This window comes from Plectropomus leopardus, chromosome 6 (genome assembly GCF_026936395.1).
Source record: "Plectropomus leopardus strain MGB_pleo_1.0 chromosome 6, ASM2693639v1, whole genome shotgun sequence".
NCBI classification, from domain to species: domain Eukaryota; kingdom Metazoa; phylum Chordata; class Actinopteri; order Perciformes; family Serranidae; genus Plectropomus; species Plectropomus leopardus.
Window position 1 is genome coordinate 23,665,261 of NC_142181.1, and position 17,357 is coordinate 23,682,617.

General features: G+C 38.5%; 1 protein-coding gene across 2 annotated transcripts in view; it reads right to left on the reverse strand.

Annotated features, from left to right (window-relative positions):
- The window catches only part of LOC121943012 (roundabout homolog 2), a 70,653-nt gene that overhangs the window by 17,988 nt on the left and 35,308 nt on the right, over nucleotides 1-17,357 (reverse strand). For both annotated transcript variants that reach the window (XM_042486367.2, XM_042486366.2), the window contains exons 7-14: nucleotides 12,895-13,019; nucleotides 10,193-10,364; nucleotides 9,595-9,800; nucleotides 6,212-6,293; nucleotides 5,826-5,994; nucleotides 1,797-1,963; nucleotides 1,365-1,486; nucleotides 908-1,124 (exon numbers count right to left, since the gene is read on the reverse strand). In XM_042486367.2, coding sequence (XP_042342301.2) covers nucleotides 908-1,124; nucleotides 1,365-1,486; nucleotides 1,797-1,963; nucleotides 5,826-5,994; nucleotides 6,212-6,293; nucleotides 9,595-9,800; nucleotides 10,193-10,364; nucleotides 12,895-13,019 — 1,260 coding nt within the window. The remainder of the gene's footprint in view (nucleotides 1-907; nucleotides 1,125-1,364; nucleotides 1,487-1,796; nucleotides 1,964-5,825; nucleotides 5,995-6,211; nucleotides 6,294-9,594; nucleotides 9,801-10,192; nucleotides 10,365-12,894; nucleotides 13,020-17,357) is intronic.

Genomic DNA, 17,357 nt, shown 5'->3' on the forward strand with positions numbered 1-17,357 from the left:
TACTGACCATTAGTGTCTATTAAATACAGGATTTACTGTAAGCTGGTTGACAGTATGTTTGTTTTCTTGTTGTTTTATTTTCATTTTCTCACTTTTTTTGTGTTTGCGGTGGCGTTGTTTCTTTTTTTTGTAGTCTCCTCAAGTTGTTTTGGGGTGTAGTAATATGTCAACTTTTTATGACATCTTTGAACATAATATTTACCTTTTTAATTTTTATAGAGACAGAGCGCATACAAGTCCCGCCCCCAGCAGGGACAAACAATTCATCGCTCTCCACTGACTTTGTATAGAAGGTGCCGTCTTGACATTCACTTCTGCTAGCAAGCAATACAAAAACGGCTTTAACCTGCCATGTGGTGAGATGCACTACCAACAGTGTAAAGAACCCAGAAATAAGTTTTTCAAAAACTGCCAAATCAAAAATGTGAGCTTTTAAGAGGACAAAAGTGGATGCACAAGTGGGGAATCAGAAGAGAGAATGGGGTAAACCGTTGGACCCTGACGCAGCAAGTAATTTGACAACACAATCTGTGGAGGTTGAGGCTCACTATTACTTTTTGTCTGTGGTAGACCTAAAGTGCAAAAATGCTGACATCTAGCTTTAGTTAGATGTGGGTATTTTGTTAGTGTTTTAGCCTTGTTTGCATATGTAATCGCCAGTAGTTTTTCGCCTGGTGGGCATGACACATTGTGCTTTGTCTCTATAAGTGCTCTGATTATACAATTGCAAGGTTATCTTAAACCCAAAAATAAAGTACAAAGAAAGAAAAAGAGATTTAGGAAATTATGGACCATATCCTTAAGCGTTACCTACTTTAAACTATACTTTTAAGGGCAACAATATCAACTCTTCCTGTAATAATTACAGTTCTTTGCTACTGAAAAGTTGTTGAAAAGCATTTCTTACCCTCCTCAGGCGTACGAAGTAGAACCATCAGGCTGTCATGTCCCTGTAACTCATTAAAGTAAGGGCGTATCTTGACTTCATACTCAGTGTTGCTGTACAGATCTACTAATATGACGCTGTGGTCAGACGTGGCCTCCACATCCTGGACCAACCAGGAGCTGCCGATAGTGCGGTAAAATACCCGATAACCCTGAATGTACCGAGACTGAAGGGCAACCTAAGAAAAGTGAGAAAGAGAGACAAAAAAATATATAAAAAAATACAGAAACAGAGTTTTACATTTATATCAGTAATGAAAAGCAGCCCCAGCTGTGTTTGTACTTCAAGTTAATCTGTTCGTGTCACGTAATGTTTGGAGGAGTTTTTGAAGTTAATGTCTGGAGATTAGCGTGTCCTCCGCACACTTCAAGCCGACTTTGAAAAGTAGACTTCTTCATCAGCCAAGTATACAACTCACAGTCCAAGAAATCCTGGCACTGGTAGGAGACAGAACCACAGGCTTCTGCAGGTAGACAGACACCTCTCCTAACTCCCTCTGCACCTGTCTGTGGTCCACGCCCTGTTCTGCAGGACTCCCGTCTGAAACAACAAAGAACTCCTTTCAGTCCAGGCCAAAAGAAACTGCTGAGCAGCAACTATTCAGCGAAAAATGTAAAGCTTTTTGATGAAATTCAACATTGCTCAAGGCAGAAAAGCATCACACTGAGAAAGCAATTAGTTTTGAGATTGCAACCTTTTCTAAACCATGTAGCTCATTATCTTAGTGCCAGCTTCAGTATCTGTAATTTCTTTCTGTAAAAATATAAACTGAAATCAAACAAGTACAGTGGGACTAATATTATGCAAGACTGTAATCAGAAAGAGATGAGTTTTTGCTTATATAACTCACCCTGAGTCCTGACAGGCTCAGAGATTGGACTGGGGTCACTGAGGCCGTACAAGTTGACTGCTCGAACGATAAATAGATAAACAGTGTTTGGGAAGAGTCCGATGACTGTGTGCCTCTCCTGCTTCACGTGGTCCGCCACTGTTTGCCAGGTGCTGCCCACAGATTGGCTGAAGGACGAGAAACAAGAAAACATTCGTCCAACTCTTTTTTTTATTACAATTTACCTCTGTCCTGAGATTAAAGGAGTGAATTTGATGATTCTTTACTCATTTAAGGTTATAAGGAAAGTGAATTGGCAGTATCACACTTGGAGGTCAAGATCTGGAGGATAATATACTCTCATTAGACCAAAGTGCTGCACTCAACACAGCATTTTTTCACTCCTGTTATCTTGACAGCATGGCTTCATTATCGTGTTATCTTAAGATAACAAGGTAATGGGTTTGATCAAAACTGTTGGCCCGTTGCTGATAGTCTGATAGCACAGCCTGATAAAAGTGGAACAGGCAATGTCGGGAGGAGAGATCCAACTCAGCTGACATATTGGATAAATTACATGTAATATGGAAACTCCAGTTAATTACTTTCATTATGATATAAAAGCATCTGCTGCTATGTTGTGGCAATAAGAAAACAAAGCGTGATATCTGAAGATAATGACCAGGCAGCAACCTTGGGGGCTGAAAGATGAAGCCAATGCTTAAGTGCCAAAAAATTCAGTTCCTCAAATGGCCACTTGAGGCTGGATCCATATCAGAGTACATGGACCCCCAACTGTCCAACTTTACACAGAAATAACAGCAAATTACAGCCTAGTACAAAAATTGTTTTGGTCTCTGTAACTAATTTCCTCGTTCATGACAACTGTGCGGGTGTGAACTCTGTTTACAATTTTATTGAGGCATAAAGTTACGCATAATTAAGTCGTAGCTTCGAGTGACAGGCTGTCTGCCAGGCAACACTACAGATATAAGCCACCCTGTCATCCAAATGTGGTTATTCTGGTCCCAAAAATCCAAGATTACGATGAATAAAATGCCAAACTAAAGGCTTCAGAAAAGGAAGTCCACAAACCAATGGGTGACATCAGGGTAGCCATTACTTTTTACAGTCTATTGTAATGACAAAAAATAGGTGGGATTAAGGATGCAACTATTATTTTTACTATTAGTTCATTTGTCTGTTATTGTTTAGATTAATTAATTAATTGTTTGTTCAAAGACTTGTGAAAAATGCCAGTTTCCCAGAAAAAAGAGGGCAGTTTTTATGCCAGTTAAAATGTCATACAAAGTGATAAAAAGCCAGATTTTGTCTTGATAAGTGTTATTTCAGCACAAGTTGGTATATTAAAGCAATAGTTTGACATTTATAAAAAAAAAAAACATGTCTTCACTTATTTGCTTTCTTGCTGAGAGCTATGGCAGATATTTTGCTTTTATTATCTTAAAAGTTCTTCTCAAATCTTCCCTGGGTAAATACTACTACTACTACTACTACTACAACTGCTACTTTGAAACTGCAATAAATTTGCCTATTTTGTGCCAAAGTTGCCTTTTCTCTGCTCTGTTTCAAACACCCTTTGGTCATCTAATTGGAATTAGCATGTAATTCATTAAATTTCTGTATTTTCTGTTAAGTTTGAACAAATGGCTAATGATAATCATGCCTCTGATCTCTGTCTGTGCTGCTGAAATATGTGCCAAAATAGATATAATAGAAGTTGTTTTTACTGTTCTCTCTGAGGTATATAAATATGACATGCAAATATTAAGCATTGTGAGTGTAAGAGAGTTCTTTATGTCTACACAACATAAAGGTGATATGTCACATTGCCATACCTTCGCTTTTGCTGAAACAACCCCCCTGGAAAACAGTCTGGCTCTGTCTAACACTAACAAATCCACCTACTAGGAACCTTAAAGCTATATTATTTTATATTGGGGTTTTTTTGTTTTGTTTTTGTTTCCGTTTTTTTTATTTTTGTACAAAATCTGAAGTGTAAAAACAGCAAAATCTTTATGCTAAGCTAAGCTAAGTTTATCATCTGCTTACTGTAGCTTCATATTTAACAGACAGATAAGAGAATTTTATTGATTTTCTCTTCTAACTCTGTACAAGAAATTGAACAAAAAATGTCAAACGATTAATTTAAAGAAATCAGGGCAGTATCAGAAATGCAAAACAATCTAAACACAACCAGCTGTTGACATCGCCATGGCTCCTAACAGCTTCCATGAGACTCTGCTCATCTAAAGCTGGTCTCAGCGTGCGGACAGATACAATGACGAGTTTTATTCCTTCTTTTATTACCAGCAGGTTATAACGAGGGCTTCTCAATGGGTCCTGCGAGGATCCGGCAGCCCGATGCTGTGCGGGGACGGATTACTATCAAACAGCATGAGCGCAATTTAACATTTTCCTCAACTCTGTGGAGGGGAAAACGGCGAGGTAATTACAACGGGCAGGCCACAGAATTTTCCTATCATCAATGTTTCCTGTTATGCCACCTTTCTCACCAAATGTTCTTCACAGAAACTGTTTTGCCATTTAAATAGAGTCATCCAACAATTTTTTTTAAAAAGCTGCATTTGTAAATGGGTTCAGCGTGGAAACAGCGGCTGCTTTCTGCTTGAAGTCCTCCTTGAAGATTTCCTCTTCTTTAAATTAAAAACAGAAAGCAGTTGTTATGAACTGTTTACAAGAGGGGATACTAGAGAAATATTGGTTTGTACTTTTTCTTTGTTCCTGCTAGAAGCCTGAAAACAAACATTTTGTAACAATTTGTAGGTGGTGGAGCGTGCAACAGCGAGTGGATCTTCATCATCGGCTCTGCGTGCGAATCTGCCACACTGAGCTTTCTTCCCACACAGCGCTAACTTCACTTTTGTGTGTATTTGTGTCTGTAAACTCGGCCTGTACTCTCTCTCCTGCTTCTGTAATGAGAGAACTCTCCAACTGGACTAGCACCCCCTCCTTCCTTTGCCCCGGGACAGGACAGAGCTGCCGAGCTGACCACTGCAGTGATTGTCTCCTCTTTCACTCACTGTCTGTCTCACTAAAGCCTCTGGTTGGTTGTTAGAGCTGCCATGGCTCTCCTCGGGATTGTCACAGCTAAATACTGATGCAGCGAGTATCACGGCTTCACTTCAGTACGTCACTTAACAGAACTGTCTGTCCCTCAGGCAGAGATGAGTCATTTTCAAACTTTAATGACTCCAAATGAAGAAGAGCTCGTGATGTGTGAATAGTCGGAATGCGAACAAAATACAGCAGAAACAGAGAAGATTGTGGCTACAGTGAAAAAAGCTATAGATACTAGTATGTGACTATGGAAAACCACAACAGGCTAATCTTTTTGGATGGGTTAAACAAACAAGATATAATGCGTTAATTAGTAAATTTAGAGTTTAGAGTGTTTTTTTTGACTGTGCAGAGTGTGCTATTTCCCTAACTTCATATTTATCAGACATGTGTGGAAGTGATATCAATCTTCTCCTCTAATTCTCAGCAAGAGAGCAAATATTTCCCAAACCATTTATGTATTAGTCATTTTTTAGGTATTTTGCATTTTCTTTGCGGTGGCTTCTGTGTTAAAGCATACAGCAGTGAATAACTTTCAGATGCTTATGTCATTATGTTGTATAAAAGTGGGGTAGGATTGAACTATTCTACATCTTTCTACTTCTTATGATTTCTTAACAAAGTATTATTTTTGTCAACAGCTTTTTTTATGACTCAGACAAGTGTTGTTAAAAGAAAAGGGGATGTAACACAGTGGTAGACAAGCTCCTATCCCAACTTTTTGAAAAAAAGTTGCCGGCGTCAAAAATAAACAATAAGACTACAAACATGAAAACATCTTTGATGCTTTTAATGATATATTTAAAAAAGATCCAGATTTGTGCTGGCTAGATTGTAATATAATGTCTTGCATGACATTCAAATTTAAAATATATTCATGTTCAATGTCCAGTCTTTACAAAAATCTGAAGGTGTTAGTTCACTCTATGTGTGTGTGTCATCGCTTACCTGAAGGCCTCAATAATGTAGGAAGTGACGGCGGCACCGCCTTCGTGAGGGTTGGACTGCCAGGTGAGGGTGACCGTGTTTTTGGTCACCTCTGTCACTACAGGCTTCTGCGGAGGCCCAGGAAGCTGGATGAACTCGGATGCTCTGGATACAGACGAAACTCCGTCCTCTGTTACATAAACAGAAAAGCATACCATCAAACAAAAAAATATTGATTCTGATCAACATTTTTGGCTGAGACTGGAGTGAGTGTGCTGGAGTGAGTGTGCTCTTATGAAGTACGTTGGCAGAGCGTGTAGTTTCTTGAGCATGGAGGTGTAGTGTGAGAGTGACAGAGTGTGAAGTGTAACAGAGAGACAGAGTGTGGAGAGTTTTGGTGTGAGTACCTCTGACAGTCAACATCCCACTCCAGCTCGACTCCCCTGTGGCGCTGGATACCGTGCACGTGTACATCCCCGAGTCAGTGTCCTGTTGAACATCAGTTAACATTTCAGAGAGACGAAAGAGAACAAATGCTGCAAGCTGTTTTAATTTTTGAAAGATGTTTGGATCTATTTAGGTGACTGAACAAAACTTTGGATCAAAAATATCTACAGCAAAATCATCTTTCTCAATATGTCAGGCAGTAGTAAAGCATATATTTTCTCTAGTATTGAGCTTACCGTACAAATAATTTTAAATACTTCCCTATCATGCTATTTTAGACTTCTGCTCCACTACATTTATCTGACAGATATGGTAAGCAGAAGGTAAGGTTGTGCCAAATTCCATTTTTTTGAGCTCCAGAGCATCAGCAATAATCAACAGCAAAAATCAAAGCTTCAGTTATGCTATTTGTTAATATAAAATATTTTTTTCCAAAAGGTTTAGTTTTTATGCATGTTTAAAATCCCGAGGGGTTCAGTTGAACAATGTCTTATCTCTGACTTTGTGACACATTGACAGCTTATAGTATTGTTTCTTATTAGTATTAATTATAGAGCTACATAAATGCACATAATAACAGGCTCCGCATCCGAGACAATGCCTGATATGCGCTGTGAAATCCAAGTGGCGAGAGTGGGGCAAGAAGGGCCAAGACACTCAATACACTGTATACAGATCTAACAACAAAATCTGATTTTACTCATTTTATATGGTGAAAATATAGAAATAAATAAATAAATAAATAAGATAGATATGTGGTGGATACTGTTGATATTATGGTGGTCCACTGCAAATGATTAAAGGCATGTGAAACAATAAATCTATATCTATGGATAATCTTTTGTTATTTTTAAAAAAGAAAAAACAAATATCCAAACCCTAAAATTGAAGACCAAATACCTACCCAATGAATATATATCTGAAAAGTTGAATATTTGGGACCAGCCCTGGAGCAAGTTGCACCTTTTAAACCCAAGTAAATAGTTTTTCATTTTTAATTTGTTATTGGAGACTTTATTTTCAGTATAATATGCTGCACTTTTGCATGTTCTGCTGACCTGCTATGCACTGACTAAAAGACAGTTAATGTTGAGCCAGTAATTGCGGTTGTGTACAAGTGAATTATTATTTTCCAATAATAAGAACCAAATTATATGTGTAGTTCTTTTCATGAAGCCTCTCAGAAATGTTGATGAATCGGAAATCACAGACCTGTAAATTAAACGTTTCCCTTAAACCAGCAGTAACTGATTTTTTGGAGCAGTGGGAACAGTGTTGATATATCATACTGACGTGGCAAAAACAAAAATGTTGCTTATTTACACATCCAGCACTTATGGAGCAATACTAGCATCAATTTGTAGTCATGTTTCTGGTCAGGTTATGAATGCAAGTCCAACATTCACTCTCTCTAAGCTCTGTTTTTGGTCACTAACCTACCCAACCCCTAAATATCTGGCTATATCTAGCTGCTGAATGCTCCAAAATGTTCACCACCTTGTCCTTAACTTGGTCTGTCTCCTGTTTTGTGCCAGTGAAGATGAACAAAACTCGAAAATGAACACCTCCCAACATAGAGCGAGCGAGCAAACTCTGGCAGCGAGTTTCTGCGAGGTCTGGATATACTACGAGCAACATCAACATTTAGGGAGCCTATCAAGCCCTGATTGAGCCTTACAGACAGCTTGAAAATAGGTTAGGGTGTGCAAAGCTTCGCACAGAGCACATTTGGACATTTTCATTCTGAATCGCTCAAACAATCTAATGTCCGCTCGCATGCTTGTTTGCATCACCTTCAGTTATAACATACAGCGGGCAAGCAAACTTTGGAGCATGAAAAAGATATAATACAAGCCACAACAACATTCAGAAACCCTGTCTGACGACAAGTCACTTAGCCTGTTATATATATATATATATATATATATATATATATATATATATATACTGATATTCGCACGTTCACTGGTTTGCATCAAGTCCATTTAAAAAGAGGTTTCAGGGTAAAAACCTAAACAATAAACTGACAGACACCAAAAAGCTTTGTAGAGCTGAGGGGAACTGCAGAGCCACATGATCATTTTCATAGGTTTGTTGCTGCATGCAGCACCTTTTACATGACATATACATCCACTGATAATACAAAAATATGGATTATAGCACCTTTATATGAATGAATACTTCTTTGACCACGCTGTTTGGTTTGCCATCATTCTTAAATTCAAATGTAATCCACACGTGCCCAAACTCACTCAGTAGTCTTCAGCTCAGCCTCAGCAGCTCTCAGAGCTCCACTGCTACAAACCATGAGGTCCCACACCACACTCGACTGCACCTGCCCTCCTGTTTACATTATGACCTGTATATGCCTTCATGGTTCACTGACACTCCTGGTGTTCGCTCCAGCCCCGTCCTGGCCGAGAGCCAGTCTGCTGGAACCATCATCAGACCATATGAGATCATCCACCGCAGTGTTGACCTCTGGCTGACAGACAGCACAGCGTGTGGGCAGGTGAACTTCTTTAGATGACTTCAACTGCTGCTAAAATATTGATGCCGGGTAGGGGCATCAGCAGGGTAAATATTTTTAGTCCCTCACTCGTCATCTCCATTTCCCCTCGTCTTTTTTTCCCCTCGTCATCCCCTTGATGCCACACTAATGCATCTCTTCTGTTCCATTGAGCACATTGGCATGGCAGATTTCCCCAGCCTCTGTGGTGCACTGGAGCAAACCTTAATGTTCCAAGTTTTCATGAGCAACAAAGCCGAAGAAACAGGACGAGAAAGGAAGTGAGTAAGCAAAGCAGGGCTAGGAGATTTAATTAAAAGCCGGTCATATGATTAATCATCTATTGCCAGTCTATTAATGAAAATGATGCAGCTTTCGCTCCGTCCTGCGTGCACTCGCTGACCTCCAGGTGGGGTTATAGCATAAAGGGGCTGCCAACTGCTCTTCCATCACAGCAGAACACATTAGCATTTACAAACAAGCACCTTCATTAACATTACAATTACACACCGCATGAGCACATAATTGCGCTGGTGAGATATGCACTGCCTTAGAGAGATTGGTCTTTGAAACTCAGTCTCACCTTAATTTTATGGACAAAAACTGCATTTATAATGGAAAAGGAAAAAAAAGTAACACCACATGGGCTGCAGAGAAAGTGAAAGAAGGCCAGAGATCAGACAGGAAGGTTCACAATATTATGTACTGCTTTTTTTGTTGTTTCCATCAGTCACACAGTCAATTTTTTCCTTCAGTTTAACAGCAAAACTTATCCTTTTCACGTCCTTTGCAATAAATGACACCCACGTAACACACACACACACACACACAAACCTTTATGTCTGTGATTTGCAAAGTGCCATTCTCCATCAAGGTCAGTCGAGGTTTATTTCCCAGAAGTCTCTCTCCATCCTTCTCCCATGCAATCTTTACTGAGGGCCCTCCGATTACACGGCAGTGCAGCTGCGCTGTCGCACCCCGAGATACAGTCTGATTGGCCGGACCTTGGCGAATAATCGGCGGGACACGACCTGAAGGACCTAACAGTTTGAGAAGAGAGGACAGTATTATTTCTCTCTTGCCTTACAGCGGAAGGTGTACAAGAGGTCTATAGAAAATAAGGTTATAAAGTTGCCAGCCGTTGGAGTGCAAAGGGTGAAAATACTTCAGATGCTTAGTAGGCAGAAAATAATAGGCTGCATAAAAAGCAAAAATCTGGTGCTTACAAGCAGCCTGAGGATGAACATTAAGCCTAAAAATCATTGCTCATCCAGCATGGGGTCTCTAACTGTGTTCTTTCTTGGTCCTTATGAGCCTTATTGTAATGCACCTACTTAGTAATTAATATGTTTTCTACTCATTAGCTGAAAGTAGAGAATAAAGAATAAACCCCCCTCAGGTTCCAACGTGACTGTGTGGTCTGAAGTCTCACCTCCCTCCACCTCAAGCAGTGCCTTGGTCAACACGCTTCCTGCTACACTGATGGCCTGGCAGATGTAGAAACCAGAGTCCTCGGGGTGGACGTCTGTGATCGTCAGCTCTCCACTCATGGAGACGGAGTAACGGCCAGACTGTGATGGCGGCTGGCCGGGGAACAACAACATCTAAACACACAGAGAGCAGAGCAGAGCAGAAAGTAACACATAAGGTTATATTGTGTCTATTTTTCAATAAATCCATTAATCGTTTAGTCTATGAAATGTTAGGAAATAGTGAAAGAATGAGACCCTGAGGCAGCGTCTTGAAATTGCACTTATATAAAACAGAGACAGCATAAGAAACATATTTAAGAAAATGAAAGCTGTTTTGAATTTTTACTTGTTAAATTAAATACTTTATCAACTATCAAAATTGCTGTTGGATACGCTCTTTTGCTGACAGACTAAATGTTAACACTTTAAGGCTGAAACTGATGATTATTTTCATAACTGATTAATCGAGACGGCACCTTTAAATTGCTTGTTTTGTCCAGACAAGGTGAATTTGCTAACCATAGAAGACAGAAAAAAAAGCAACAACTTACTATCAGAAATGTTGATGACTCATTTTATGCTCATCAACTAATTGGCTGTTTCAATTATTCACACTCTAGATTTTTATAACGAGCCAATTCATAACTTTTTCTAAACATAGGCAAACAACCATATTAATTTGGCGCTGAGGCATGCTAAAATTTACTGAACTCTGATCAGAAAGTGAGTCTGAAGCTGATGGTTATATAATCAAATGTTTAGTCATAAAAGTTTTGGAGAAATTGAAATTTTGACCTGATATTGGCACTAGTACTTACACACTTGCACACATACATACATTCAACATGTGTAACATATTTTAATTATTTAATATGATTATGTCACATGAAAGAGAACATCACTATTTATTAAGTGTTCAATTTACTGTAATTGTAGCAATAATATTTATAATATTATGCACTTTTTAAGAAGAAAAGCCAAAGCAGGGACAGGGGTCGCAAATGATCCTGAGCTGTAAATCCTACATGCAGTACCTCTGAAACATGTTTTAATGTTTTTTGCATTGTCTGTAATAAATCAAGTAATAAAATAAATAAAATGTAGCCTACCAAATTCCATGGCCATCCATCCAACTGTTGAGACATTTCACTAACCACAAATATCAGCCTCTTAGCAGAGCTAGTGTTGTCAAAAATATCAATTTATCAACACATATTGATTTCTAATATTTGAAACAGTTTTAAAAACCCTTTTACGAAGTATCGATACATCTGTATCAGCTGTGCTTTCTCTTTTATTGTAAATGTTTACTGCCGTCATTCTGCTGTTCTGTGCTATTAACCAGTCCTGTTATAATTCCCTTTTAATACAACTTTTAACTTGTCCGTGTTTTCCCTGTCTTATTGAAAATGGTATCAAATATTATCATTTTATTATGTATTGTATAGAAGTTAGAAATTCTAGTATATTGACAACACTAGGTGGCGCTTGAGGAAAACTTGCAGGATCACTCACGTTACGAGGAACCAACATTTTGTTTACGTGTGTGTGCCAATTCATCCAAAAGCTGTTAAGATATTTCAGTCTGGACCAGGATAGTGAACCAACCAACCATCCAGCGTCACCACTAGTATGGCTTAAAAAAACTGGAAGAGATGGGTTGTTTTGGTGTTTTTTGGGATGATGCCCACTAACAGACGTTTTGTTGCTGTCCCATTCTGTTTTTCTGTAAGTGAGACGGATGTGAACAAGGGGGAAGGGATGCACATCAATCCATTCAGCCTTCCATTTCATTCCTCTAAGAGGCTTAGACTTTGGTGGAGGGACCAAGGTTATAAGGCTACAGATAATCCCCCAAATACAGCAAAAAAGCTTCACAAACAGCCAAGCCATGCCTTAACCGTCCTGCAAACGGATGCTTATTCACAAAATCTGTAGCACAACTTCCTGTTTGCTCTGTGACAAGCTTCTGAAAACATCTGAAGCTTCTCCTCCAAGTCAGTGATCCCAGCTGCTGTTAAGCAACAGGGTATTTATAGTTGGGTACAACGTGGAAGGAGGACAGTGTTTGTCTGCAGGTTTGCCCTGAAGAAGCAGTTTCAACACCTGGTGTACTTCCTGCAACCTCTCCCTCCTTTTCTACTTCCTCACTCCCCACCTCTCTCCTCGTCACTACCCTTACACTGCGGTCGCAAGCAGGAGAAACATTTCTCGCCAACGCAATACCGCAATGCCTTCCAACACTTTTGTCTCTAGTCATATCTCTGAGCCAAATGCAAATGTGCTGCACTCTCTTGTTCGCTTCCCGTTCATTGCGCTTAGGAAAAATGTGTCTTGGAGAGTGTGGGCAACCCAAGAAAAAAAACTGTTAGAAAAAGTATGATTCAGTCAGACAAAACCTGTTCATGTTGCTGTGAGTTGTTCTCGCCTTCAAAACAAAGAAGGTGTGAAACTCTGCTTGTTGATATATGATAAAGAATACAGTACGAGTTCACAAAAATCCCCAAACCACACATAATTATTTACCTGAGGCTTGTTAGAGAGCAAATTTATTCATAGGTCGCTACTCATCCAGTGATTCGTAAACAGGTATGTACTGTACTAGATGTTACTGAAATATTCAGCATTAGAGAATCTCTTATTCTCTGCTCCAGCCTCTTACCTGGCTGCCCTCTTTCTGCCAGAAGATGGCAGGTGGAGGGTTTCCTGTGGTACCACACTGAAACATGATGCTCCTCCCCTGGGTGGCAATCTGGTCACGGGGCTTTGTGGCAATCTGGGGTGGGACTGGAGGTGGAGAAAAGGTGTTAGCACCCATTAAAAGTTTTATTTATGCATGAAAACTCATACTTTGCTCAGTATTTTCACCATTTTGCATTCAACACCTGATATTACCAGTGATGGAAAAAAATATTAATTACCTTGTAAAAAAAGTACCACTTCAGCAATGTAAAAATACTCAATTACAATTAAAAATCCAAAAATATTATTATCATTATTATCATCGTAATTTGTTACTATATATAACATTAGTAGATTGTTGACACTGATGCATCAGTGTAAAAGCAGCATTTTACTGTTGTGGCCAGCTGAGTTTCAACAACTTAATAAACAGTTTTAGTTCTCAAAATGGGGGTTGGGCCCCTCCAAAGGGTCACAAGATAAATCTGATGGGTGATGAGATGAATATGAGAAGAAAATAACATTTTGGATTTGCTGCACTTTACACTTCATTGTGCTTCACTTGGACCTGTTGTCCTTGTTTGTGGACACGTTTATGTGCATTTTAGTGGTAGCTTAAGCACAATGCACTTATCTTAACACAAAAAAGGTAAATGAATGCTAAATGGACTTGCACAGGTGAAGTGCTTTTCTAGTTGTCATACAAGTCGTCAAATACAGTCATACAATTTGGAGTTTAGTATCTTGCCCAGCGATACTTTGACATGCAGACTGAGGGAGCAGGGGATCAAACCACGACTTTCCGAGCACCTGAAGTGAGTAAGCAAAGCAGGGCTAGGAGATTTAACATCTGAGCCACCTGAGTTAAAAAAAGTGGACACTTTATACTTCATTCTGCATAACTTGGTCCTGTTGTCCTTGTTCATGGACACTTTCATGTTCCATCTAGTGTTAACAAAAGCACAATACATTAATCCATGGAAAAGCAAGAGGTCAGTCTACAGCCAACTCTAGCTTGATTTGGTTTACAAATTTGACTAATTTTAGCAACATTAACAAGGTTAAACGCTGTTATTTAGGAAGTACTCTTTTGATGACATTAGGACTTCTATATTGTATTATCGCAGCATTGCGCAAAGAGGTTAGACAGCCTGTTCCTACAGACAAAAAGGGCATCCCTAGCTTGGAGTATGGAACAAGGAAAATTTACACAAAGTTACAAAACAAAACAAAATCACAAGGCTTTTGGATTTGTTGCATTGTTTGCAATTAGCACAGCCATGCTTAGGCTAGGGCTGCACTTAACGATTATTTTTTTATCGATTAATCTGTCGATTATTTTTTCGATTAATCTATTGATTATTTTTTTTAATTGATCTAACTATTATTTTTTTATTACTCGATTAATATAACAACAAAATTACTGAAAATAACATTTTAAAACTTGTCATACACTTCCCCAACAAAAACTGCTCAGTCTTCACTGGTAATCTGTGTTTTACAGTCTGATATAAAGTCTCTACAAAATAAAATTAATGCAAGAGCTTGTTCCACTCAAGTAAAAGGAATGTAGTGAAATCTACATTTAGCAATCCAACAGCGAAATAAATAAATCAATGTAAAATTCAAGTCACTTAACAAAACAGTTAGTCTTTATCACAGTAACAAACCTCAAATCTAGCAGTTCAACAAAACATCTTACAGTAATATCAGTGCAATTTGAATAACATGATAACTTATCTCTAACAGAAATAACTATAACTAGTACATTCTTTCTGCATCATAATATTCCAGCCGTAACTGGACCTTAAGGCATATCGCTGCCTGCTGATATGAGTGCTGTATTTTCATATTTATAAGCACATATTCCACTCATTTATGAAGTTAAACAAACTCCTGCAAAGCCTACAACCCCATCCTGTTTCAAAATAAAATGCATTGTATCAGCAAATGATGGCCTTCTTTCCAGAGACGCAGTCAGATAGCTTTTGTTTGAAAAGGAAGCAAGGAAGTTGAGGTAAGACAAACATCTTTGTATTTCCTCATCTCTGTGACAGAGAGAGACTTTAAACTGCAGGATAAAGTGGTATTGAGTCAACAAACGCGAGCGTCGCGCAAAAAAACAGCGAGCCACCTGACAAGGGCTGCTCAGGCGCTCACAGTCACACCTAAGAGCAATTTAGCATCACCAATCAACCTGACTTGCATGTCTTTGGAATGTGAGAGGAAGCTGGACAAGACAATGCTTAGATGTTGGGTTTTTTTGTTTGTTTGTTTGGGTTTTTTTACTCATTAGGTCCTTCTTATCCAGAATAGCTAGAATAAATTAACAATACATACAAAACAAAAGCTCAGGCCTCAGGAGATTAATCAGCTAGAAAGGTTAGAAAAATCTTTGGTTTATTTTTGTGAAATATTTGATCATTTCATCTCTAGGCTTTGAACAGTTATCTATACAAAGTTTAGAGGGGAAATGTTTATTTGGTGTTACTGCGAATAACTCATGTGAAATGTGACAAGCAGTCTTAAAGCGGCTTTTCTGCAAGAGGACTTGAGCCAAAAAGGTTTGGAATCAAAGGTTTAATTTATAACAATACATTTAATTTCATACATTCCTATTATATATTTTCATGTAAAATCATAATCTCAAAAGTGACTCAGGCTGTCAGATAAATGTGGTGGAGTAAAACATGCCAGAAAAGGGCACTGATTGTTTACTTGAGTACATGTACTCAGTTACTTTTCCACCTCTGCTCTAAACCTTGATCTGTATCGATAGAGCACTCATCAGCTCTTAACAAGCAGAGATTTAAGAGCTGCCTCTTTAACCTTCTGGGATCTTTCGCTGCACTCTCATCGCCCTCTCATCTTTAATGAGAGACATCGCCTTCATGTCTTCGGAAAATAACAAATCATCACAGCACTGGGAAGCGGCATCCAAATGACATTTACTCAGTTATTTTGGGAAAGGTCTGGGCAGAGCTGCCAATTTCCAGCTCGGGTCAGATCATTGCGTTAGCCACATCATCACAGCCTCTGTGGATTTACACTGACCACCGCCTTCTACCTCCCGTCTGAGTAATTGGCTCACGCCTTCCGTCAGATGAGAAGCTTCTCTAGCCAGGATTCATCCTCTCTACAAATCTCTGTGCAGAGCATAGCAACACACACACTCACACACACACACACATCAGAGAACACGCAAACACATATCTGGCTCAATAAGCAAGGTATGTGAGTCATCTGTGTTGTGTTGTAATGTTCTCACTAAGATCATGTTCCCAAACACTGAACACGTCTCACTCTTTCATAAACATCAGAGTGTTTTGATCATGTTTTTGTGAGTTTCCTTTATTGAGATGCTGTAAAGAACTCTGTTGTCTTACACATATATGGTCTTATGACTTATAGCATTAGATTTTTCTTATCTACTTCATTTATATAACTCTTGATGGCAACCTACGTTTTTATTTATGATATAGTTTTAGGCTATATGTTTTGTGTTATCTGTTTCAAGTTGAAAGTTGAAGTCTAACTGCTGCTGTAGGATATCTTCACATGAAGAAGCTACATACTGTGTTTGGTAGAAAATATATATTTTTTTTATTATTAATGGGACTTTGACTTTTTTTCCAACTGGGGAATTATTGACAAAAAAACATCCTCCACAGACTTTGTATCTAATTTATTGTCTATCTGCTGTTCAACGCCTGCACTATGTGAGTATAATCTCAACTTTCTGCAGACAACCTGGATTTCTTTCTTTTTGTTTCTTTTTTTTTGGAGGGGTAAATCATTGTTATTATACATTTTAATTACGGGTGTACAGTAAATAATGTTATATAGGCTAATTATGTTAAGACAGTATTATTGGACATTCTGTCATTGTTTTGCTTTTTGCTTGGTTTTAAAAATCAAAATCTCAATAAACATACTTGAGAATAAAACCTTACAAGTAACAGCATGTCTCTTCAGTACAAGAGTTACATGGTAATTCCATTTGTTTGTGTAAAATATAAAAAGCCTAGCGGTGGTTTGTCCTGAAGCTGGACAATATATCAATAGTACATGTGATATGAGACTAGATTTCATGATATCATTAGTGTTTTTTCTTTTGGTTTAAAGGCTGCATTGCAGTAAAGTGATGTACTTTTCTGAACTAATAAGAACTTATGTAAATATTTTGTAAAAGCACCAATAGTCAACCCTACAATATTGTCCATATCGCTATTGAGGTATTTGGTCAAAAATATTGTAATATTTGATTTTTTCCATATTCTCCCAGCCCTGGTTTATACTTAGGCAGTCAGGGGTTTTTGTCTGTAGTTTTAGTTATTTTTTTCTTTTTTCTTTTTTCTTTTGATAGGTAAGTTTAGCTGTGGCACCACAAATTAAACATGTGCTTGTTTGACCCGGATTCACCCTGAATATAAAACTTTTGGC